At 36.7% G+C, this 26,376-nt stretch overlaps 1 protein-coding gene and 1 long non-coding RNA gene across 8 annotated transcripts in view; one reads left to right on the top strand and one right to left on the bottom strand.

The window, feature by feature from the left end:
* The window catches only part of EMCN (endomucin), a 95,522-nt gene that overhangs the window by 30,290 nt on the left and 38,856 nt on the right, over positions 1-26,376 (top strand). For all 4 annotated transcript variants that reach the window (XR_014244256.1, XM_082391017.1, XM_082391015.1 and 1 more), the window contains exons 2-4: positions 4,082-4,207; positions 5,827-5,904; positions 18,272-18,382. Coding sequence is in view for 3 of the 4 variants with exons in the window: in XM_082391017.1 (XP_082247143.1) it covers positions 4,082-4,207; positions 5,827-5,904; positions 18,272-18,382 (315 nt within the window). In the remaining variant the exon portion in view is untranslated. The remainder of the gene's footprint in view (positions 1-4,081; positions 4,208-5,826; positions 5,905-18,271; positions 18,383-26,376) is intronic.
* The window catches only part of LOC309628247, a 212,883-nt gene continuing 187,106 nt past the window's right edge, over positions 600-26,376 (bottom strand). For all 4 annotated transcript variants that reach the window (XR_014244289.1, XR_014244290.1, XR_014244291.1 and 1 more), the window contains one exon: positions 600-2,333. This is a non-coding gene — a long non-coding RNA (uncharacterized lncRNA). The remainder of the gene's footprint in view (positions 2,334-26,376) is intronic.

Below are 26,376 nucleotides of genomic sequence, written 5' to 3'. Positions count from 1 at the left end.
CTGTCTCAGTTGGAGGGTATGGATATAGGGTAGAGTCAGGATGAAATGCCATCTGTTTCTCCCGAGAGCAGCGCTATCTGGTTTGGCACAAGCAAAGCTGTGAAGCACAGGTCTCCTTGTTAAATTATTCTTTAATCACTTTGGAGATAAAGAGAAGGGAATATGCTACCTCACAGTGTCCTATGAAGAGAAGACACTTCAGAATTAACCATTTTCCTCAATGGTTTATTATGAGATCAAATCAGACCTAGAAGAGATTTACAGATAATACAGTAAAAGCATAACTGATGGTTACTTGAATCCTGGTCAATAAAACCTTCAACAGTGGTAGTTAAAGGGAATAATTCTTTTCCACCGTATGAGGAGAGAAAGTTTCTATTTGCAGAATTTTTTAAAACTCAGTAAATCTCTATTTTTATTTTTCAATTATAAATAGTTTTAAAAGATTGGAAATATTTAAAAGCTTTCAGTCTAATATGGAAACATTTTATATGTGTGTTTATGTATATGTACATGACAGTATGAATGCCTGTTATTAAAAAAAAACAAACTGTGAGGCATTTTGTTTCCTCATCCTAGGCACGTAGCAGTAAAACATCGGTGGGTCTAGTCCCTTCCACATTTTTAATATCACACTCCGTCACAGGCAGAAAGCAGGTGGAGCGGGGGTATGTGGCTTGGCATGGAGCCACCTTCCCATGGCCAGATGCGTGATGGTTCAGGGTATCTTCTCTGGAGTCAAAGGTGTCTGGATTCAAATTCCAACTGTATTACTTCCTAGTGTATAATATGGACAAGTTGCTTACCATTTTTGATCCTCATCTGTAAAATGGTGATCTAAGAGTATGAACATTGTAGGGTCTTAGAATTAAATGATATAATCCATGGAAAGTACTCACATGCTACCTGGCACATAGTGACGCTCAGTATTCTTAGGGGTTGTTTGTCAGTCCTTGCTAAAAGAGGGAATACTCTCTGTTGAACAATCTGAAGAACTAGTAATGGAGACATTGATGAGTGCTAATGGATTAAGGTTTTACTCAGGGAAATACGTGGCCAAATGTGTAGAAGGATGGTGAGGAGGAGAAGCCTTACAGCACATCTCAATCTTACCACATAAGTAGCTAGAAATGTGTCTTGTTGTAGTTTGCCTCAAGTCATTGTATGGATGAGAACTCACTGATCTCGCATGATGACTTCAAGAGGGCCGACCACATTGGTGAACATAAAAATGGCGGCTTTCAATTCTGTTCAACTGGTATCTTCTCATTCTCTGCCCCACTTATTTTCCCATCGTGTTTCCTACGGTTGAATTTCCATTTGGTCACTTCCCATGGCTCCCCACAGACTCGTAGATAAAGTCCCAAGTCTCTGGCTTGGTGTTCAAAGTCCTTTACAATCTGGTCTCCAGAATTTTACCAGACACATCCACCATGTCCTGTCGTAGCACACAGCAATCCAGCCAAACAGAGCTCTTTGCAGTGCCCTCAAATACTTCTCACTCCCCCACTTCAGACCTTTACTCATGCTCTTTCCTCTTCCTGTGTCACCATATTACTCACTCTTCAAGCTCCAGCTCCTATGTCAACTCTCTCATGGAATATTCCTTGCTCATGCCAGCAGGGTGGTCATTTTTTATCTTATAAATTCTTGCCCCAATTTTTTCTTGTCCCACAGTTTTCACATTTTTAGCTGGAATCACAGTAAGAAATACATTTTGCATTGACACACATTTCATTCTCAAACACACACACACACACACACACACAATGCTAAACAAAAGCTTCATGAAACAATACTTACCCTCATTATTTGCAATATTAATCTAATATTGCCTCTTTTCTCTTTCATTTGGAAAAAAAAGCTCTGGCTGCAATGTATTAAATAGACTTAAATTACTCTTTAATTGTATCATAATCTGAAGTTTGAAAAACACTGGTCTACACAACTCATACAGAATATTCTTTATTATTTATTGTGTATAGGCATTATGTTCCCTACCAGATTAAAAGCTACTCAAGGGTGATACTATGTGGTACAACATAGAGTCTTTTGCAGTATCTAATCATGCTTTTCATATTAGTTTCCCAATAAGTATGTGTGGAAGCAAAAAAGGAAAGAAAAAAGTAAGGGAGGGAGGAAAGAAATATGAAAAATATCTCTGGAGTTGTTGATTATACTCAGAAATTAAGGTTGTTGCTATTTAGCAAGTCAACAGAGATCATTCAAGTTATTTACCGGTGAAATTTCCAGTCTATGGGGTATATGCCTCTTCAAATAACTTCTTCTTCAGTCTCAATTTAAACTTAGAAATTAGTGTTACATCATGGACTCTAGGACAGAAAGAAAAATAGTGAGAACAAAATGACTAATAGAGAAAAGGTAACCTCATACACACTGTGTTCCTCTTCTCTGCTGAGTATTGGGGGGGAGGAGGGCATGGGAGTAAGACCAAGGGTGTGAAGTGTTTCTTCAGAGGTGAAAAAAGCTTTTGACTTGATTTCGGTAAAGCCCGTGAAAAAGCAGTTCTGTCATTCCTGTATGTGCGGAAAACATCGGTATGTGCTGCATACATCAAGCAATTTCTGTGAGGTGTCTGTAAACAAAGTCAGCGCTAAGCACTAACACTCCCAAGCCCCTCAAGTCTATAAAATAAAACAGGAAGTACACTCTATCTCATGACATCTCAAATATTGCTTTTCAATGACTTGAAAGATTTTTGGTTTTTTTTCTCAGATTCAAAGAAAATTTTGGATGAAATTTAAATTTGAGAAGTCATACGAATGACATACAATTACTGTAATGACATACTCAGTTTGACTGGGATTTGAACATGAGTCTTTGTTATTCAAAGTCCATCCTCTCAACTACCTGTTGTACTGACTCTGTATACAACTGACCCTTAAACAACATGAGTTTGTACTGTGTGGGTCCACTTATACGCAGATTTTTTTCAATAGTAAATACTACAGTGCTACAATCTGAAGTTGGTTGAATCTTTAGATGCAATTAAACCTCGGATAGGAAGGGCCACGTATAAGTTATACTTGGATTTTCTATCGCATGGAAGGTAGACGTCCCTAACCCCCAAGTTGTTCAAGGGTCAACTGTTCTGTATACAAAGTAACAACATAAAAATAGTGCTTTCCATGAACAGGAATATTTTTTCCACATCCTTTGTAAACATTTGTTTGCTGTTTTTTGATCTGCAACATAACAGTAAGTATACAGAGACAAGTCCAACAAATGCAGGATTAAAAAAGTATATAAATGCCAATAAGTTACAATAATATTATATGAAACAAATTTTTCCATAGATCACTGAGAATTAAATCCTACATACTTCACTTTAAAAAAATAATATTGCAATGGAAGTTTTAAGAATTATTGTAAGATATTGGCTTTCTATTGCCAAAAAATAATTATTAAAAATAAATATATAATATACATAACAATGTATTGTCTTCACTTCTGTGCCTTTGAGAGAAATAAGTCATTTGAAAAGTCAGATTTATGGTGGCTCTATCCCCAAGAATGTAGGCTTGTTGCAATTGTTGAATTTCTTTAAAATTTATTGTCTCTTTAGAATATATATGTAGTATATGGAGAGAGAGAGAGAGAAATGCTATGTACCAAAAAGAGATGCACTAATACTGAGATTTTAGTATTTAGTAACTTTAACATGCTCTAAAACATTCAGTAAAATATCCACTGCCCAGAGAGTGCCTATTTAATTATTTCATCAGACAATGTTAGTTTAGTTGGATTAAAAATATTGTTAAGTTTCAAACTCATACATTTATTCCTCACTAGTTTTGTCAGCTATTATTTTGTTTCAGAACCACAGACTGCTTCTGCCAACCATCTTAAAAATTCACGCCATTGGTGAGAAGCAGATGGAGTTAGTGAATGAATACTGAAATCAAGGCTGAATTCATTACAATTAGAAAATTAATTCCAAAACCATACCTGATGCAGTAATATACATACAGTTTACTTTGTTTAAATATACTAGGCTGTTGACTGGCAAAATAAATGTAAATTTTAATGCAGCTGCTTTAACACAATTTACTTTTTTCAGAAGTCAAAGATACAACCACTCCTGTATTATCATCAACTTCTGCAACAAAACCATCTGTACCAACATCAGACACAACGTCATCACCAAATGTTGCAGAGAAATCAACAGTTGAAATATCTACTAAAGGTAGGATTAACTCTTCATGAAATTTACTTTAACTTTAACAAATTAAATTAGTAGCACCCATATAAACTAATCATAGGAAAGTAATTTGGGAATCTTATATCTGTGTTATGAAGGTCTAGGTTATTTCACTATTTTGAAACTCGTGTTATTTTGGGTTGGATACAGAACCATGAGATCACAGTGGGCTTCTTTGATGATATCGCTTTGGGTCACTTCCTGTTTGGGAATGATCCTATTGTGATGGTTACATATACAAAGTTTATTTTTAGAGAAGAAAAAATTGTCATTTCTCAGTCATAAAAAATATCTTTGTAAATATTCCAGTTCCCCACTTAAGCAGCACAGCTTACAAGGTGAAACTGTGTTAATAACAGAGCTGCTTGTATATTTTGGAGATTAATTCTTTGTCAGTTGCTTCCTTTGTCAGTTGCTTTGTTTGCATAGCACAGGGAGATCAGCTTGGTGCTTTGTGACAATTTAGAGGGGTGGGATAGGGAAGGCGGGAGGGAGGCTCATGAGGGAGGGGATATGGGGATATATGTATACATATAGCTGATTCACTTTGTTGTACAGCAGAAACTAAACACAACATTGTAAATCAATTATACTCCAATAAAGATATAAAAAAATAAAGTATTAGGTAAACTGTGCAGAGCCAAATATCTCCTCCCTCAAACACAGCATGTGTATATATAAGAACCAAGATTTTATAAATGTCACATAGTAAAAATAGAATCCTTGCCCTAATCACAAAAGGACATTCTAACATGTTTTAAGAGAAAAGGGAATGCTACCATGAGTAGCAAATCAGTAAGTTGTGTTCACTACTTAAAGCAGATCTTTATCCTTTTGTTGGTCCCCCTGTCCTGTATGAGTGCCATCTTATCTGAAACAGCATTTACTACATGCCCACTCTATGCCGGGAATTATTCTTCATATGACAAAGATTAAAAAGATGACTAAGGGCCAGTCGGAGCATGCGGCAACTGCAGGGAGTGGGAGGAGGGGCATGGGAAAAAAGAGGGGACTAAGGGTTAGATACTGCCCTCAGAAGCCTAGGAGAGGGCTTTGTACAGAGTGCGAAATCAATTAATTGTTTCATAAATGAAAAAAATTAATTAATTACAGGAGTTTGCAAGTTCCTTTATTATTTATGTTTATTGGAAGTTTCAAAGCCACAACTAAATCAACAAAATGAAATCTTATTTTGGGAAAAAAAGGCACATTACTCCTAGGTCCTATTGACCAGGTAATTTTTCCCACTGGGAAAAATAAAATGATTTTAAATAATTCACTTTTAAAGAGACCTAAGTAACAATCTGCAGTAGAAATTTGCTTTTGGGACCTCTCATACAAAAGTGTGTGTGTCTGTCTGTGTGTGTGTGTGTGTGTGTGTGTGTGTGTGTGTGTGTGTGTGTGTTTATCAGGCCACCCAAGCATTCAGTACTGACATTCCTTACCTTGGACAAAAGAAGCTGGAAAATGGAAAAATAAAGATAGACAAAGTTTTACCCAGTATCTATAGAAGGATTTTAATTCACCTTCAGATTTGACTTCCTTTTCTTTACTCCATGACAGGTGAGATGAAATTGTAATTAATAATAATGTCATCTATCTAGGAGCTACCAGCAAGGAACCCTTAGAAACATCTCTGCTGTCAACACTGTCTTCAGTAACCACAGCAGTTAGTGGTGAAGGTGAGTAATGTATCTGTTTTGCCACCATTTTTCTTTTATGTATATCATCACATACCATACCATAATAGTCACCCTTTTAAAGTATTCAATTAAGTGGGTTTTAGTATATTCACAAGCTTCTGCAAACATCTGGGACATTTTCATCACCCCCAAAAGAAACCCTACATCTATTACCAATCACTCCCCATTCCACCCTTCCCCTAACCCCTGGCAACCACTACTTTCTGTTTCTATAGATTTACCTATTCTAGAAATTTCATATAAATGTAATCATATGATATATGATCGTTTGTGTCTGGCTTCTTTCACTTAGCATAATGTTCTTAGATTCATCCATGCTATAACATGTATCTGTAGTTTATTCTTCTCTATCACTGAATGATATTTCATTGTGTAGATAGACCACATTTTGTTTATCTGTTTACTAGTTGATGGACATTTGGGTTGTTTCTACTTTTTGCCTATTGTAAATAATGATGCTAAGAACAATTATGTACATGTTTTTGTGTGACCATGTGTTTTCATTTCTCTTGGGTATTGTCAAAAATCAATGAACAAAAACCTCAGTATTTTAAATAGAGTTGATGGGCCAGAAGAGGGAGCTCTCACACCCTGAGACAATAGCAGAGCCCAGCAGGAAGCAGAGACTCTCTTCTTTCCTGGCAAGGACTCAATCAATGAAAAGCCAGGGACTCTTTGTTTACTATCGCCCTCCCCACTTCCTTTTCCCCTCTATAAAAATGTTCTTCTTCCCTTGCCATGTGGGAACTTACACGTGACTTGCCATGGTTGCAGACCCTGAATTGCAGTTCTCTTCTGATCCCAAATAAATGCATCTTTGCTGGAGAACTATCTGTCAGTCCATTGGCTTCAGGTCAACAGTGAATACCTTGAAGTGGAATTGTGGAGTCACATGGTAACTCTATGTTTAACTTTTTGAGGAACTGATTTCCAAAGCAGCTTCACTATATTACATTCCCACCAGAAAGGTATAAGGGTACCTATTCTTCACTTTCTAGCCAATACTAGTTGTCTTTCTTTTTTGTCATAGCCATTCTAGTGAGGGTGAAATGGTATCTCACTGTGGTCTTGATTCACGTTTTCCTAAGGACTAATAATGTTGAGCATCTTTATAGGTGCTCATAGACCATTTGTATATCTTCTTCGGAGAAATGTCTATTCAAATTATTGCCCATAAAAAAATTGGGCTATTTCTCTTATTATTGTTGAGTTGTAAGAATTTTTATTTAATATATTTTAAGGACTAGACCCTTATTGGATAGATAATTTGCACATATTTTCTCCCATTCTGTAGGCTGTCTTTTAATTTTCTTTAAGGTGTATTTGAAGCACTAAAATCTCTAATTTTGATAAGGTAAAATTTACTTGCATTTTCTTTTGTCATGTGAAGGAGGCAAAACTTTGCCTCTACCTATCCTAGGTTTTCAGATGGGAATTGTGAACAAAAAGACTAACAAGAGAAAAACAGTTTGTTGACACATGTAATGCATATCACTTGAAAAACTTAAAACAAAGAGTAAATCAAAGTTGTGGCACAGAATTTCAGTTTACATAGCATCTTCAACAACAAATAATAAATTTGTAAAAAAAAAAAAATAAAGACAGGGCAAAGGAAAGCAGTTTAGGCTTCCCAGGCAGCAAACTAAGGGAAGATCAATATACGGAAGGAAACTAACAAAGTAAAGTTTGTTTGCTGATTCCTCTGCTGCCTTCCCTGGACTGATGAGTCTGGCTCCAGTAAAAGGAAAATTTATATCCTGCCTTTAGGCAGAAAAGGGAGATATTTTTATGCATTTGCTACTTCTTAATTGCATTCAGTTTAAAATAATTTTATATCAATGATGCATATTTTGGGGTGACATATTCTGGTTTCCTTTAGTAGTTTGTGCAGTGGATCAAATCAGAGAAATACTTGCTCAACTCAAGATCACAAAGATTTAGACCAATGTTTTTTTCTAAGAAGTTTATACTTTGAGCTTTTAAAGTCTTTGATATAGTGTGAGGTAGATGTCCAGCTTCATTCCTTTGCATGTAGTCATCCAGTTGTCCTAACACCATTTGTTGAGAAGACTATTCTTTTCCCACTTGAATTATGGTAGCACCCTTGATAAAAGTCAGTTGGCCATAAAGGTATGTTTTTACTCCTGGACTTTCAATTCTAATCCATTTATCTACATATCTATTCTTATGCCAGAATCATACAGTCTTGGTTATCATAGCTTTGCATTAAGTTTTGAAATTGGGAAGTATGACTCCTCCAACTTTTTCTTCTTTTTCTAGATTGTTTTGACTATTCTGGGTCACTTGAATTTCCATATGAATTTTAGGATAAACTTGTCCTAACTTTCTGCAAAAAGTCAGCTGGGATTGTGGTAGGGATTGCATTGAATCTATAGATCAATTTGGGAAGTACTGCCATCTTCACAGCTGTGAGTCTTCCAAATCATGAATACAGGATGCCTTTATTTAGGTCTTCTTTAATTTCCTTTGATAATATTTATAGTTTTCAGTGCAGAAGACTTTTACTTCTTTTGTTCAATTTATTCCTAATATTTTATTCATTTTATTGCTACTGTAAATGGAATCATTTTCCTCAATTTTGTTTTTGGATTGTTCATTGCTACTGTATAGAAATACAATTTATTTTCATATATTGATATTATATCCTTCCACCTTGTTGAACTCATTTATTGGTTCAAGTTGTGTGTGTGTGTGGTGTGTGTATTCCTTAGTATTTTCTATATATAAGATTTATCTGCAAATGGAGATAGTTTTAATTCCTCCTTTCCAATATGGATGCCTTTTATTTTCTTGCCTATTTGCCCTGACTAGAACTTCCAGTTCAATATTGAATAGAAGTGGTGAGAGAGGGCATCCTTTTCTTGTTTCTAATTTTAGGGGAATGCTTTCAGTATGTCACCATTAAGTATGATATTATTGTAGGTTTTTCAGAGATGCCGTTAATCAGGTTGAGGAAGTCCTCTTATATTACTAGTTTGCTGAGTGTTTTCATCATGCAAAAGTGTTAGATTTTGTTAAATGCCATTCTTAGTGTATTAAGATTATTATGTGGTTTTTAATCCCTTATTTTATTAATATGGTATATGACATTGATTTTCATATGTGGGACCAATCTTGCATTCCTGTGGTAAATCCCACCTGGTGATGGTATATAATGCCTTTTATATGTTGCTAGATTTGTTATCAGTTATTTTGTTAAGAATTTTCATGTCTGTATTCATAAGAGATATAAGTTTATAGTTTTCTTCTGTTGTCTTTGTCTGATTTTGGTATCAGGTTAATACTAGCCCCACAGGATGAACTGTGAAGTGTTTTCTTCTCTACTAATTTTTGGAAAAATTTGTAAACAATTGATGGTAAATATTCTTTAAATTTTTGGTAGAAGGTACCAGTGAAAAATCTTATCCTGGGATTTTCTTTGTGGAAAGCTTTTGATTACTAATTCAATCTCTTTACTTGGTATAGGCCTTTTCAGATTTTCTATTTCTTCTTGACTCAGTTTTGGTAGTTGATGCAACTGGGGTGTTAAAGTCTTCTACTATTATTGTGTTATTGTCAATTCTCCCTTTGTTTTTGTTAATATTTGCCTTATATATGTAGGTGCTCTTATGTTGGGTGCATGTATATTTACAATTATCTGATCTTGTGGCTTGATCCCTTGATCATTATGTAATGTCTTTCTGCATCTCTTGTTGCAGTCTTATTTTAAAGTCTGTTTTGAGTAACTCAAAGTGGAGTAAATACTGCCAGCAGTTTACGTTCAAGAGTTCAGAATGCTACTCCCACTGGAAGGGCTGTGTCCTGGCAAGCTGCCCTCTGCCTGACTTCCTAGAATGCTCTGGAAGGTGCATTTTTCTGACCAACAGTCAGAATTAATTACTTTTTCAATTGCTAAAATGTGGGGGCCAGAGCTGTGTAGACTTAGATGAAAGGGAGAAAAATATTTCATTTTTGCAACTCCAGCCTGAATGGGCAATATTGCACATTGCTCAGCTTGATTTGTTTGTTAATTCAATTAAGCTCAACAGCCCACCTACAGTGGTTTGGTTAAATAAATTATAATACATGGATTTAAAAAGAAGTAAGTAGCTCTAAAATATACCATCATAAAAATGTGTCTAATGTATGAAGTGTTTAATGCACTTTGAGCAATCTTACCTGAATAAAGTGGTTTTTTAAAAATAAATTAAAAAAAATAAAGTCTAAATTGTCTGTTATGAGTACTGCTACCCCAGCTTTCTTTTCATTTTCATTTGCATGGAATACCTTTTTCCATCCTCTCACTTTCAGTCTATGTGTGTCTTTAGATCTGAAGTGAGCCTCCTGTAGGCAGTGTATATATGGGTCTTGTTTTTCGTTTTGTTTTGTTTTTTTAATCTGTTCAGCCACTCTATGTCTTTTGACTGGAACAGTTAATTCACTTACATTTAAGGTAATTATTGATAGGTATGTATTTATTTTCATTTTGTTAATTGTTTTCTGGTTGTTTTGTACTTCTTTTCTGTTCCTTTCTTCTTCTTTTGCTCTATTCCCTTATGATTTGATGACAATCTTTAGTGTTATGTTTGGATTTCTTTCTCTTTTTTGTGTGTCTCTATTATAGATTTTTGGTTTGTGATTATCATGAGGTTTATATATAATTCTCTCTCTCTTTCTCTCTCTCTATATATGTTTAATGTTTTTGACATCAACTTTTACATCTTTTTGTTTTAGGTATCCCTTAAATACTTATTGTTGATATAGATGATTTTGCTGCCTTGTCTTTTAACTTTCCTACTAGCTTTATGTGGTTGATCTACTACATTTACTGTATGTTTGCTTTTACCAATGAGATTTCTACTTTCATAATTTTCATATTTCTAGTTGCGGTCTTTTCTATTTCACTTAGGGAAATCCCTTTAACACTTCTTGTAGAGCTGGTTTAGTGGTGCTGAACTCTTTTAGCCTTTGCTTGCCTGTGAAACTCTTTATCTCTTCTTCAAATCTGAATGATATGTTTTCCAGTTAGATTAATCTTGGTTGTAGGTTTTTTCCTATCATTACCTTGAATATATCATGCCACTCCCTTCTGGCTTACAAAGATTCTGCTGAAAATTCAGCTCATAGTCTTATGGGAGTTCTCTTGTATGTAACTAGTTGCTTTTCTCTTGGTGCTTTTAAGATTCTCTTCTTATCTTTAATATTTGTCATTTTAATTATAATGTTTATTGCTGTAAACCACTTTAGGTTCATCTTGTTTGGAACTCTCTGTACTTTCCAGAAATAGATGCATGTTTCCTTTCCCAGGTTAGGGGAGTTTTCAGCTATTATTTCTTCAAATATGTTCTCTGCTTCTTTCTCTCTTTTTTCTCCTTCTAGGACCCCTTATAATGTGAATGTTAGTATGTTTGATCTTATCCCAGAGGTCTCTTAAACTGTCCCCATCTTTTAAAATTCTTTTTTTCTTTTTTGTTCAGCTTGGGTGATTTTTCACTACTCAGTCTCCAGTTCACTGATCGTTCCTCTGTATCATCTAATCTCCTGTTGATTCCTTCTAGTGTATTTTTTATTTCAGTTATTGTATTCTTCAGCTCCATTTGATTCTTTTTTATATTTTCCAACTCTTTATTAACTTCTCAACATGATCATTCATTCTTCTCCCAAGTTCACTGAGCATTTTCATGATCATTACCTTGACCTCTTTATCATGTAGATTACTTATCTCCACTTCACTTAGTTCTTCTTCTTGGGTTTTGTCTTGTTCCTTCATTTGGAACATATTCCTTTGTCTCTTCCTTTTGCCTATCTCTATACATTTATTTCTACGTATTATGTAGGTTGGTTATGTTTTCCAATCTTTGAGAAGTGGCCTTATGTAGGAGACATCCTATGGGGCTCAGCAGCCCATATCCTTCTGGTCACCAGAGCTGTATGCTCTAGGGGTGCCCCCTATGTTGACTGTGTGGGCCCTTCTGTTGTGGTGGAACCAACTACTGTGGGCACACTGGTAGGCAGGGCTGGACCCCAGGCCAGTTGGCTGCCAAGCTGTAACTCATGCGGCGACTGCCAGCCCCCTGGTAAGTAGGGCCAGGATCTGGCATGGCTGGCTGTGTGACCCAGCAGGTCCCGGAGCAGGTGCCTGCCTGCTGGTAGATAGGACCAGGTCCCAGGGTGGCTGCTGTGGAACCTGGGGAGTCCCAGGGCTGGTGACAGCCTGTTGGCAGGTGGGGTTGGGACCCGGAGCAGCTGCTTGCAGAGCCCCAGATCTCTAGGGACCGGTGCCTGCCTACTGGTGGGTGGGTAAGCCCCTGGCACTTCAAGGCTGGAGGGAGGTTTCCAAAATTGTGCTTGTCGGCACCAGCATCCTCATGGTAGAACAAGCTCCCCAGAATGTTTGCTGCCAGCATCTATGTTCCCAAGGGGAATCAGCGTTGCTTCCTGTCTCTCTGTGAGGCTCTCCAAGATCAGCAAATGAATCTGACGCAGGCTCCTTTCAAATTACTGCCTCTGTACTGGAACTCGGAGCATGTGAAACTTTGCGTGAGCCCTTTAAGAGTGGAGTCTCTGTTTCCTATAGCCCTCTGGCTCTCCCATTACACAAGCCCTGCTGGCCTTCAAAGCCAGATGTTCTGGGCACTCATTTTCCTGGGAGTGTAGGACATGCAGGTAGCAGGTCCCGATGTAGAATTCAGACCCCTCGCTCCTTGGGGAGAACCTCTGGAATTGTGATAATCCTCCCGTCTGTGTGTCACCTATCTGTGGGTGTGGGTCTTGACTATACTACATCTCTACCCCTCCTACCCGTCTTGTTGTGGTTCCTTCTTTGTATCTTTAGTTGTGGGAAATCTTTTCTGCTAGTCTTCAGGTCACTTTCATAGATAGTTGTCCTGTAAATAGTTGTAATTTCGCTGGACCTGTGGGCAGAGTTAGCTCAGGGTCTTCCTACTGCATCATCTTGCCCACACCTCAGGATATATTATCATTTTTTAAAGATTATTTTAAAATTGTTTAAAAACCGAAAAACTGAGTTTCAGAGAGCTTAAATGACTTAACAAAAAAAGCACAAAATTCATAATAACAATTTAGAATTTGAAAGTTGGCTCTTTAATTTAAAATTTTTGTCTCTATTGAACTAATTCATAATCAACTATTACTTAATGAGTAAATATTACTATTTTAATCTCAACTATTTAGACTTCGCTATTAAATAGTGAGCCCCTCAGGTTTTAACAGTGCTTATATAGCACTTTTCCTTCCTACACAAAATAGTCACAGAATTCTGTAACTTTTTGCCTTTCTTTTCCCTTTTTGGTGCATGTTCTGGTTCTTTCCCTGCTTTTAGGCTATATTTTGGGTGAGATCGCCAGCCTGCTATGAATGGTTATTTGTTTTAGGTTGCTCCTTTAAGTGGAAAACACATACACACATACATAAACAAACACAACCAACTTGCTAGCATTGTGTTTAAAAAAAGAGTAAATAAGTCCAAGTGAAAGGTGATATTCTTGAGCATAGTATAGAAACATTATTAGCACATGAACTTCACAATAACACAAGATCTTCTTATTTCTGCCTACTCTGATGTTGTTCATCTTACTTTCAGTGTGGTCAGACAATGTCTGATTTTAGGACCCTCATTATTAATTCAATTAGTTGTTGTCTAAAATTGTTTGTAATTAGCAGAAACGTTTCCTCATAAAATCTTTTGCGAAAGTCCAAAATGTGAATATATCAGACAAATAAAAGTTGAACCGCCCAGTTTGAAGCAGTGTGGTTGTATGTGCAGGGCGGACTGCTAGCCATTTCTCTCTCTTACCACCAAGCCTGTGAGGCTTCCCTACTGAACCCTTAGGGCTTTAGTAGTACAGTTACAATTTACTGAAATAAGTCATTATTCTGCTTAGCTAAATTCTATTCATAGTAAAATAAGTAATGAATGTGTTCTACAACTGGAAAACAAACAAAGCAATTCTTTTTCACCCCCCACCTAAGCTGGGAATAACCTCATCTGTAATTGTTAATTACAGTTTTCCAAAGGGGCAGCTCAAATGTTTGAGAAGCTTTTAATGTCCCCATAAGCACTGTTGCTGATTTTTCATATGTTAGAACTTATGGGTAAATAGGATCAATTGATATGAGAAAATAAAGAAGAAGCTCCTACCAATATTTGCTCTGGCTCCAAGAAACACTGTTAAAATAGATTTTAAGGAAATAGAAAGTCAACATCTATTTGTTAGTGAAGTCTCTAAGAAAGAACGAAGGGATTAAAAAATTACTACATTGCTCCGAGGTCACCAAATACCTCAACCCACTTGATTTGGGGGATATATAATGCAAAAAGCCACTCTAAATACAGATATAAGTTTATTCATGACCTAGGATCAGTCCCAAGTTCCTATATGAGCTTACCTTGGTAAATTGGGTTAGAGAATTGATAGATCTGGAGACACCTAAACACCTTATTAGGCCAGGCCTAAACAGCAGGGAGCTCTCAGTAGTCTGCTCTGGCCTACTTTCCTGGGGTCATACTACATGGTGCTTGATGGTTTTGCAAGAGGTAGGACATTGCTAAACACACAGTTCCAAGGGACCCTTAATGCCTACCTTAATTTACCCTCTAAATAATATGGAAAAGAAAAAGGAAATTTAAATCTATATAGAAATAAAACTTTCCCCTCTTCTTGTCTCCCACTGAAAGCTATAGTCCTACTTTACATACATTCCTTCACCAGCACCATTTTGTGCTTCTCCAGAATCTTTGGGGACACCGGGATAGTCTGGTTGCATGATCTGAGCTCCTCTTCCTCAGGAGTGAGTACTGGAGGGAACGATGTCTTAGTTCTCTTTGAATTGTTCAGGTATCTGGCTGACATTCCTTCACATCTTTTTCCCTTTTAACTTATTTACATTCTGAGGTATTCCTTTTCACTCCAGTGGAGGCGTTCAGAAGAATCTGAGCAAAACCTCAAGAGGCTTCTTTTCCATTCTTTGCCACTGCTTTGACACATCTTCCTAGGATCATTGGTATAAACATTTAGGCCCTTCACAGTCTTTCTATGGGCTCTTTAATATTACCTCAGAAGTCACTTAAATGAATCAGGATATTAATTAATTTTACCCCAGACTACCCTCATTGTTATGGGTACATAATTTCTGTGAAGCACTAGCCCATAAAATGATCCCTGAAAATGGAACTACCTGGGCAAGTGTTTTAGAAAATACTACCCTCCGAGGCTTTTACAATGCACAATAACATCTGTAAAAATTCTCAGTAATCCTAACACAAAGACATTCATTTGATGTTTTTTCAGAATCTATGCAGCTCCAAATAATTTGACTATAAAAGTGTTTTTTAACATAAACAAAATAACATACCAAAGTACTAGTATTCTATAGTATATGTTTTGGTAAATGTTGACTTCAAAATCTATGCAGCTCCAAATAATTTGACTATAAAAGTTTTTTTATAGTCAAAATCTATGCAGCTCCAAATAATTTGACTATAAAAGTGTTTTGTAACATAAACAAAGTAACATACCAAAGTACTAGTATTCTATAGCATATGTTTTAGTAAATGTTGATTTTGTCAAAAAGTCATTTATCCCATATTCTATTTCTGAAGACAAAGTGACCACACAAGGAGCTTTTGTTATGTATATTGGACAAAACAATACTGTCAGTCAAATTATGTAACTTCAAAGGAATAAAACTGCTTAATCCCTTTGGCTGCGCAATTTAACTCCATAAATCCTTTCAAGTCAGTCTGTTGTAAACACACCTTAAATTCCTAATATAATTAATGTTCACATTTGTTGCTTACTTCCAAACATTTAATCTCTCAAAACATACAACATGAATCTCACATTGAAAATACCAAGACAAATTATAAAACAGCCCATATTCCTCACATTCATTCTGCTTAGTTCTAGCCAATGGTTCTAACTTAGGGCTGTGTTTGGAGTCAAAGTCTCTTCTCTGCATTTACACTCTGGTATTGATGAGACTTTCTCCAGCATCTCTTGTGTTTGATTCTTTATTCCAAGTTAAATATGGTTTAAAAATTCCTCATATTTTGTCTTTCATGCATTCCACCTGTATCAAATTCTAAGGCTTAACATAAATTTCAAAAACACAAGTCCTAAAGGTAAAGCCACTATTCTCTTGATGCTGTGATTTAAATTAGTATTGCTCAAGCAAAATAATGTTTGTCAAATCTGATACATATATTATTACCTAGACTTACAGTGTGAGTCACACCTGTAGACCACAGCTGATATATAGTGTTTTCTGGGGGGAAATGGCCAGACAGAAAAACTGAAAGAGAGCAAACCATATAAGTTTAAAGAACAGCTTTGAGATTGGTTTCCTTTTGCTCTGAGGTGTCAATCACTTCTTGGCAGAAGTCCAGAATCTACTACCTGTGAACCTGAAGTGCAATTGGGAACATTTTCCCAAGAAGATGTTAATATAAGACTATGATTCTCATATTTTAATAAATGTAGGTTACCCATTTTCTTTTCTTCTGAGATTAGGATTTGAAATATTTAGTACACCAGTAAAATTTGAAAGTTTATGCCTGTGGCAGCATTAGTCTCCACCTTTTTCATTCTATTCACTTTTCATTCAATACATCTTTCATTCTATTCTATTTTCATAGTCCACCAGGGATATTTCTAAATATTTGGATCACTTTCAAAACATTCCTGTCTCCTTCCATGGCCTAATTGACATGTGTAATTGACAACCTGTCCTGAATTGAGTGTGGGCTCTAATTCTATTCTCATCTGTGAAGTATATTCCACATTAATAATAAGCAACTCTCTAAATAAAATTTTTGGGATTGTACCCCCAGCTACTCCATTATTCTCCTTTTCTCTTTGTATTTTCGTAAACTGGCAGCTCCTCACATCTTCCTTAGCTATACATTCTATTTTTTCCCATCACTGAGACTGTTGAGTCTGCTTTATATGAGGGAATTCTTTAGGCCATCAGGATAGCTTTTTCATGGTTTCCAATTTTAGCTCAGCAGAAGAATTCTTCTCTGAAGATTTCTGAAGAAGAACTCCTGTTCTGGTGTTTTCAAAGCATATGTTCTTGGAGTTCCAGTGAGAAGCAAGATCTTTATCCCCACATTCCTCCGTCCTCAAGTGTTGAGTTTCTGTACCTTTCCCACTTCCATACTATTACAAAGATCAACTTCTGCTTTCCTTATATAATAAGACATTTCTTTTCTTCCTCAAATATTTCCCTCTCAATTTATTACTTCAAGATTCCTCTGAAGTTGGTGACCATTTTCACTCATACTTTCTTATATGCAGTGTTAATCCTATAGCCTATATTCAAATTTATTCACTTTCTTTAGCATACCAATTTCTAAAGGCTTTTTGCCTGAAGACATATTTACCCACTGTCTATGAGGTCTTCCTGCAAACTCTAAGCTTCTCCAGCATGAATCTCTCAAGTGCACTAAGAATTTGCATTACACTATAGATGCTTATTGCCATAGAATGAAAGCTGATTGGCACTTCTGGAAGGCACCAGCAGTTCAGGCTTCCAGACCTCTTTGTGATAGGAGTCTATTAAACTGTCTTCTCCCCATCTCCAGCCAACATCGTATCTAGCTAACACTAAGCGTGCACTAACCAGAATGCCTATCTTTACCAACTCAATGTTCCCCATGATAGACTTTGAAAAGACTGAAGGTCATCAATCATTTTGTTTTATAATATTTGTGCAAATATAGATTATTTAAAGTAATCTTATTCCAATGCTATTTTTGAAAACTCAGCTTATTTTTTCTTTGTTGCTGAATTTCCTTTTTGCCCCCCAAAAATGAACTAAATATAATTAAAAGTTTATTCTGTTTACTTCTTGTTATCTCTCTCCTCCCTGCTATTCCACCTACCTGAAAATTCTCTCCTAGATAGCATGGGAATCATACTACCACTTTCAACTACTACTACTGCCTTACCACCCCCTTTCTAGGGTAGCTGAGCAACTAAGTTTTACATCAGAAAGGTTTGGCTCTCTGTGACTGTGGGAAAATTATATAACTTTTCAGAATCACGTAAAATTATGATCATAATTGCTACTTAATTCATAGAATTACTGGTATGATCAAGTGAAATAACCTATATCAGACATGTAGGAGAGTCTAATGTCCCTCCACTTTTAAAAATGTAGTTAACTGATTCACCAAAAGACAGACATCAAAACACTGGATTTCTATATCTTGATCAGAAGACTTTAACTAATCTTCAAGTTGTAACTGGATGTTTATATTAATGATATGATCTAGTGATTGTTTACACCCCTGATGGCTACTCATTCTTTTTTACATAATTAGGATCTACAGCCAAAGGTGTCACGAAGACTGAGTTCATCACTACAAGAGAAACAGTGACAAGTCTTCCACTTCCAAATGCTATTTCAACATTACAAAGTTCCCAATCCAAGAGTAAGTACAACAATTTGTGCTGAAATGTTAAACTAGTATATTGGATAGAACTAAACTCAGAATGTTTTCCAGCCCACAGCTACCAAAGAACAATGCCTTACTTATATTCTCTCTTAGTCTCTACCAAATGGGACAACCATTTAGCGACTTTGCTTTGTACAGTGATACTCTATCCCTCCATAGCCACAAATGAGTGGATGCCAAGGAGGATCAGTCCAAGCCTGAGCAATAATCTATGATATCACCTGGCACAAAAAGGTGAGCTTGGCCAAAAAATTAGACAACTTTGATGAAATGGAAAAATTCTTAGAAACAAATTGCTAAAACTGCCTCAAGAAGATAGGAAGACTGAAAAGACCTAAAGCAATTTAAGATTCTGCATTAGAAATTTAAAATGGGCCCATGGAGAAAACTCCAAGCAGGATGGCATCAAGTGTGAATTCTATCAAAATATTCACAAAAGAAGTAATACTAATTCTTCTCAAACTCTTTCATGATGTAGAGGAAACATCGCACAGATAATTATCTGAGACCAGTATTACCCTAACACCAAAGATAGAAATGAATGAAAAGAAAACACAAATAAAGAAAGCTACAGACCAATATCCTTCATGAACACAGATACAAATATCCTTAATAAAATATTAGAAAAAAATCTGTAACATATGAAAAGTGATATAAAGCATGAACAAATGGAATTTATCCAGGAATGCAAGGTTAGTTTAACATATGAAAATCAAGTAATGTAATACACCATATTAGTAGACTCAGTAAATGCAGAAAAAGTATTTGACAAAATATAACACCCACTCATAATTAAAACTCAATTAAATATAAATATAATGGAACTTCCTCAAACTGGTAAAGGATATCTATGAAAAACATACAGCAAACATCATACTTAAGAGTGAAAGACTTAATACTTTCCTCTTAAGATCTGGAACAAAACAAAGATTCCACTCTCACCAATTCTATTCAAAATTATAACTAGAGGTTCTAGACAGTGCAATAAGCTGATAGATAGATAGGTAAATAGATAGATAGATAGGTAGATAGATAAATAGATAGATAGATAGATAGAAAGAAAGGGACAGATAGAATCGTTCATCCAGATTGGAAAGGAGGAAATAAATGTGTTTCTCTCAGTAGACTGCATCATTATCTATGTAGAAAACCCAAACATTTCACAATAAAGCTACTAGAACTAATAAAGAGTATTCTATACCAGAGGATACAAGATATGCACAAATAAATCATATTTCTTTATGTTAGCAATGGCAATCCAAAAAATAAGGAAATAATTCCATTCGTAATAGCATCAGAAAGAATAGAGTATTTAAGAGTAAATTTAACAATAGAAATGCAAGATTTGTACACTGAACTATAAAACACTTCTGTGAGAAATTAAATATCTAAATGGAAATTTCTGAGTTGGTGAACAGGTGAAGATTTGAGGAGGGTGGTGCACTAGGAGAGGACATGGAAGCTCCACGCCCTTTCTCCATACCTTGTCCTGTGCATCTCTTCCATCTGGCTGTCCCTGAGTTATAGCCTTTTATCATAAGCCAGTGATCTAATGAGGTAATGGAGTGAATTATCAAGAAAGATTTTTCCCCATCAGTAGGGCTAGTGAGTACCAGAATTAACAACTTGGCATATCTGATTCCTTGTCCTGTGTTCTTTTCTTTATTGCATGCTGCCACCTCCCTGGGTTCTTTTGTCTTAAGGCAGGTAGTCATATGAGTATAACTGAATTAAGTAAGGCTAGTCAGTGGTACCTGGAACATCACCTGGAGGGGCTCTAGTGGGTGTCTGGGACCCTAAAAAGGACACATCATGGGTTCAGTTTCCAGGCAAGAGGAGCAAAAGAACTAAGGGACCCCCAAAGCTAAAGCAGAGCTGAGCCTATTCTGATCACATGCTCTGGACATTCACAATGTGGAGCCTGGTATCAGAGCACATCTGGGAGATGTGGCAGGTGTGAGCCAGCAGGCCAGACACAGCAGAGCAGGGAGGGGAAGGCAATTTATGCCTTTTTAATGTAATGCACACACAATTTAAATAATACATTTATTTTAGTATTATGTGAAAAGACCACTTGTTAGTTTTAGTGATTCAGACAAGCCCACTAAGGATCAAAAAAGAAAATTTTTCATTAGTACAATTACATCTGGTACTTGAGCAAAGAAATCAGATTTTAAAACATTACTGCCGGTGGGAAAGTGCTAGTGAGATGCAAAAATGACATCATTTTGATTCTGACTTTAGCCACACAAAGCCATTTCAGGGGTTCACAAGAAAGATGGAATCGCGGGGGAAAGAAAAGTAGAATGTGAGTGTGTTGCTGCTGTATGTTTAAAAATTTTTTAAAGCCAGTGATGAATGTTTTGAACATTTGCTTCCTTAGGTTTTATACTGTAATAATCTACTGTCAATTTTCATAACAAATATAATTGTTTCTAAGTATGTAACTATCAACAAAGACAGAAATAGAAAAAATTAAATGCAAACAGAAACACTTTACCTAACCATATATAAAATTGTTAAAAAAGCACACAAAAAGAAACAAAAAGAATCCAAGTACTTTAAACAACGTAGTCTTAACTGCACACCCTCCTCAGTAGAACAGATAAAGAGGGGGAGAGAAAAGAAAAACACTGCAAAGAAATCCTGAAATTCACTTGATGAGTTTGTTTTATTGAAATGAATATAGCGAATCTAAATACTTGGTACTACAAGATTGAAAAAACATATAGATGTGTTCTCAATGTGAAAAGGGGAGATACAAATACAGAATGGGGGAAGGAAAAAAAACACTGCATTATCATATTGATACCGAAGGCATTAGCATAACCTCACGATTAAAATTCAAATACGTATTTAACATTGCAAAGAATAAATAAATAAACAAACAAACAAACATTACATGTTTATGGATTGGAAGACTTGATACTTTAAGACGGCGGTTGTTTCCAAGTTGATCAATAATTGATAAAATAGTCAGTGCAATCCCTATTAGAATACCAGCAGGTTTTTTGCATAGAAATTGATAAGCCAATCCTAAAATATATATGGAAATGAAAAGGACCTTGAATAGTCAAAACACTTTTGAAAAAGAAGAACAAGATTGGAAGACTCGAACACAGCCAATTTCAAAACTTACTCTAAAGCTATAGTAATCAAAACAGGGTGTGGTTAATGTGTTAAGAATAGCATGATTCATAATAGTCAAACACTGAAAATAATCCAAATGTCCATTAACTGGCGAAATAGAATATCTCATTGGATTTTCCATTTGGAATGCATCTGTAATATTCCAAAACATGGGATATCCGTATAATAGAATACTATTCAGCAATTTAAAGGAACAAAATACTGATACATTCTGTAATAGCATGAATCTGAAAAACATCATACAGTGAAAGAAGTCTTTCTCAAAATGCAACGTATATGATTCCATTTCTGTGGAATATCCAGAAAGGATATTTTCATAGGGACAGAAAGCAGGTAAGTGGCTGCCTACACCTGGAGATGGGCCTGGGGATTGACTGCAGAAAGGCCCAAGGAAGTTTTTTGTGTTGAAGAAAAGGTTGTATAACTGTAGTATAGTGATGGTCACACAACTCTATAAATTTACTAAATATTATTGGGTTGTGTACTTAAAATGAGTGCATTAAGTGGTGAGTTTCCAAATAAAGATTTGTTTAAAAACAAAAAAAAGAAAGAGAATGTTGATCTAGGCCAATAAAATTCCCTTCTGGGTAATCTGAACTAGAAAACCCAAACAAACCAGAAAGTCAGGGGAACTGTAGTAGCAAGGTTTTAGTAGAGTGAGTCTGAGACAGCCACGGTGATTGGTGTGCATGCCTGCGGCATAAGGAAGCGGGTATTATGAGTAAGCGGAGTTGGTAGAAGAATGGAGAGAGACTATGTGCGGAAATGGAGAGACCCCGCGAGCAAGATTAATTTGTTCAGGAGAGACAGAGAGAGTAGCAGGACCGAGAGATCCCCTGGTTCCTGACAGTTTTCCAGGTCCAGTCCACACGTATCTTCACAACAACGACTTCCCTTATTCTGGCCTCTGTGACCGGAAGTAATCTGTACTTTTAGTCAAACTATCCTGAGTAGAAAAGCTAGCAATCTTCTGTAAGAGCCTTATCAGATCCCGTTCATTATAAACACTGGATGTACTGTTGGCATACCCATAGTCCTTAAGAACAAGCAGCTACAGGTGACTCACAGTCTCCAAGTCTCTTCTTGGGAGACCTCTAAGGTAGAATGACACAGCAAGTGGGGACTGTGGCCACCCAAGGCCCACTGTTGTCTAGAAACACATCGAGAACCTCCATCTCCCCCTTTTTTTATTGTAATCGTCTTAGGCACGACATAAAAAAGGTTATCTAGACAAAGTCGAATTTCACACCATAATTGTAAACTAATAATTTTATTTAATTAGTCACCACATAAAGACCCTTAAAGAGGAGGGTCATTTTTCCTTCATAAGAAGAACATTTTTTTTGTGGTAGTGTTTTGGGCTCTGATGAGTAGAACCTATTTTGTAGGCAATATATGCCTGAAAAGTACCTTTGGCAAACCAAAGCCTCATCCATCTCATAATATGACTGCCCCCAAGACAAACAAGAATAAAAGTGAATATGCATCTGCAAAATGTGCAGCAGTTGAAGATTAAACTCAAATAATTTGTACTTTGCACTGACACCCACCCAGGCAGTGCTTGATGTGGAAAATGTCATTCAAGGACCATGGTTTATTAAAATTAGCACTTAGACAGAAGTCTGTGGTCAATCCCATGTGCCACTTTAGATTCCTAATTCTGCCTTGATTCATGCAATAAAATGCCCTCTGCATCTCAGTTCTGGAGACTCCTGTATTTATTTGGCTTCTAAACACAGTCTGAAGTGGCTTTCTTCCAAGTAGTTTAAAAAATACACCCACAAAGCCATTTCTTGAAAAATGAAACACCCTGGAAAACAAGGTAATGAAAGAAGGGTACTTACTGCTGCCCTTTGCATTTGCCGTTTGATTAACCAGTTCTATACTAAGTCCTTTAGAAATGCTGTTATAAAACTCATTCTTTGGGCAGCCATCCTCCCTAGATCTCTCTCGTTCCTCAAGGTGCTTCCTGCTAAGCATGGACTCCACTGGATATAATGAGTTTGCACACGTTTCCATCGGCGCCTAATGAGACCAGAGTCTGCCCAGATTCCTGGTTAGCGGGGCAATGCTCCCTTTCCATCTCCACCCCTCACACACACAAACATTCAAAATTAGTGGAGCCAAGACAGAGAAACAGAAGGAGAACAAAACAATCTATAGGCAGGGGAAGGTTGAACACCTCTTAAACATATGGGCAATGGGTCCTCGGAGAGTGATTGTCAGATAAAGGCACTGTGGGTACATTATCTCAAATGCAGGCTTGATTTAGAGTAGAGAAGAGTTATCGAGGTCTGTTGCTTTACTCCCTAGAAAGGTGGAATGTAGATCAAAAAAGCATGTTCTCGGGGCTTCCCTAGTAGCGCAGTGGTTGAGAATCTGCCTGCCAATGCAGGGAACACGGGTTCGAGCCCTGGTCCGGGAAGATCCCACATGCCGCGGAGCAACTAGGCCCGTGAGCCACAACTACTGAGCCTGCGCGTCTGGAGCCTGTGCTCCGCAGCAAGAGAGGCCGGGATAGTGAGAGGCCCGCGCACCGCGATGAAGAGTGGCCCCCGCTTGCCGCAACTAGAGAAAGCCCTTGCACAGAAACAAAGACCCAACACAGCCAAAATTAATTAATTAATTAATTTAAAAAAAAAAAAAAAAGAGTCTCCCTTGCCCAGTTAGTTTGAGGAAGCTCCCAGAGAAGGCTCTGATTAGGTTGGCAAAAAAAGAAACAGCATGTTCTCAAAACATTTCTAATCGTTTCCCATTCTCTTAAAGTTGTGTGTATTTCTCCTTTTTTATTCTTTTATTCTGCCTGTAGAAGACACATTTCTAGAATACTAGGATTTTTAAGATAGAAATCCTCATTAATTCAGTGATCTGACTTTATAAAGAAACGAGGGCCCTTTGGATTAATTAGTAAATTAATTTATTCACTAAAAATCTTTTGGAGAGCATCGGTGACCTGACATGCCCCCTAGCTTCTGGAAATTGCCAGTAATTCTCTGCATTTCTTGGCTTGTAGATACATCCCTCTAATCTCTGCCTCTGTCTTCACATTGTCTTTTTCCCTGTGTGTCTACATACGGCCTTCCCCTCTGTGTCTCCTCTTCTGTCTGTGCCTTCTTTTTTTATAAAGATACTTTCTTGGGATTTTGGGCCCACCCCAATCTAGAATGATTTCATCTCAAGATCCATAATTACACTGGCAAAGATCCTTTTTCGAATAAGGCTGCATTCACCGGTTCTAGGTACACATATCTTTCCAAGGAAGTCAGGGGGAGGGGGATGTCACCATTGAACCCACTCCAGACTGTGTCCTGAATTTACCCTTGTTACGCCTAGATTTCAACATCCATGCATTTGCCATTGTCTGTTGGCAGGGCTACCGCACTGGGCACTGAGGAGTGATTCAAAGAAATGTCAATCACAGGAGTCCCCATCCTCCAGTATCTAAACTGTGGGAAAATTGGACGTAAAACTCTGTTGTAAAATTACAAATCTTCTCCTCTTCCTGAGTTCCCTGTTTCTGCCAGTGGCTTAAAAACGTGGCATCCTCTCTGACTCTTTTCATTTCCTTTGCATACCTGATGGTTTCTGAAGAGACAAGAGAAAAGTAAAAGGAAGATGGAGGGGAGAAAGCAAAATAGATGCTTTTCTTGCTGGAAACTTAGTCATTCAGATATCTATAACCAGATTTGAAAGCAGGTATAGTTCACACTGTAAGAGATTGACAGGGAAGGAGAGACCACTGCCCTTTCTCCCTTTGGTGGATTTTGTCTCAGCTGAGGAGAGAATGTGGAATAAGATTATAGGTAGAAGACAAATTGAGATGGGCAAATGCCAGGACATAACTCTACTAAGGCAAGTGCGTAGATAAAAATACTTCTCAGGCTTTTTCCACTTAGAGCTTCTGCTACCACAGCATATACAATATTACAGACTTGAAATCTGAAGGGAAAAATCTGACTTTTGTTAAGTAAAAACGAGTAACATTTATAAGTAATCAGTAGGTTATTTAGTCAGAGTTAATAACATTTATATGTAACAAATAGTTTATCATATATGTTTCCTTTTTGCATAATTTATCCTAGTTTAGTATGGAGTTTGTTTAACACAAAAATCATATATAATTGTATAGTAATCAAGTAGCCACTTCAGATATAGTACTGGTTGAACATGAGAATGGCCTCTGCCCAAGCCTGTGCTTTTCAAGGCACCACACCCTTCCTAAAATAATAAAAAAAAAAGGGCTCTACAATCATGCCAAGAGGAAGTTAGCTTATTGGTTACAAACAATGATTCTGAAATCAGATAGCTTAGGTTCAAATGAGAGCACAACCATTTATTTGGACTGTGGCCTTTGGTAAGCTCCTTAACTTCTCTGTGCCTCAGTTTCCTCATCTGTAAAGTAGTTGTAATAAGACTACACCCTTACAGGATTCATGTGAAGATTAAAAGAGGTAAAAATATATAAAGCTTAAAACAGTGTCTGGAAAGTAAATAATACATTTTAGCTATTGTTTTATTAATGATAATCCTTATAAAAGCCAGGCAAAGTCGGTATTTATGATACCAGTTTCACAAATAAGAAAACAGGTTCAGAAAGACTAAATGACTTGGCCAAGGTTAAATTAAAAGATGAAATTCAAACCCTGTTTTTCTTGCCTCAAATCCACTATACCACACTTGTTCTCATTACAACTGTTTTACATAAGGTATCTAAAGGAATTAGAAAACAACTAGCTTTTAATTGGGTGCATCATATGCTTGACAAGTAGGAGTTCACCCAATATGAGAGATTGACGGACTGATAGGCTGGCTGAATATGA

The sequence above is a fragment of the Balaenoptera borealis genome, assembly GCF_965194805.1.
Source record: "Balaenoptera borealis genome assembly, chromosome: 4".
NCBI classification, from domain to species: Eukaryota; Metazoa; Chordata; class Mammalia; order Artiodactyla; family Balaenopteridae; genus Balaenoptera; species Balaenoptera borealis.
The sequence above is the reverse complement of the archived record's forward strand: the minus strand, read 5'-3'. Positions and strand labels throughout refer to the sequence as shown.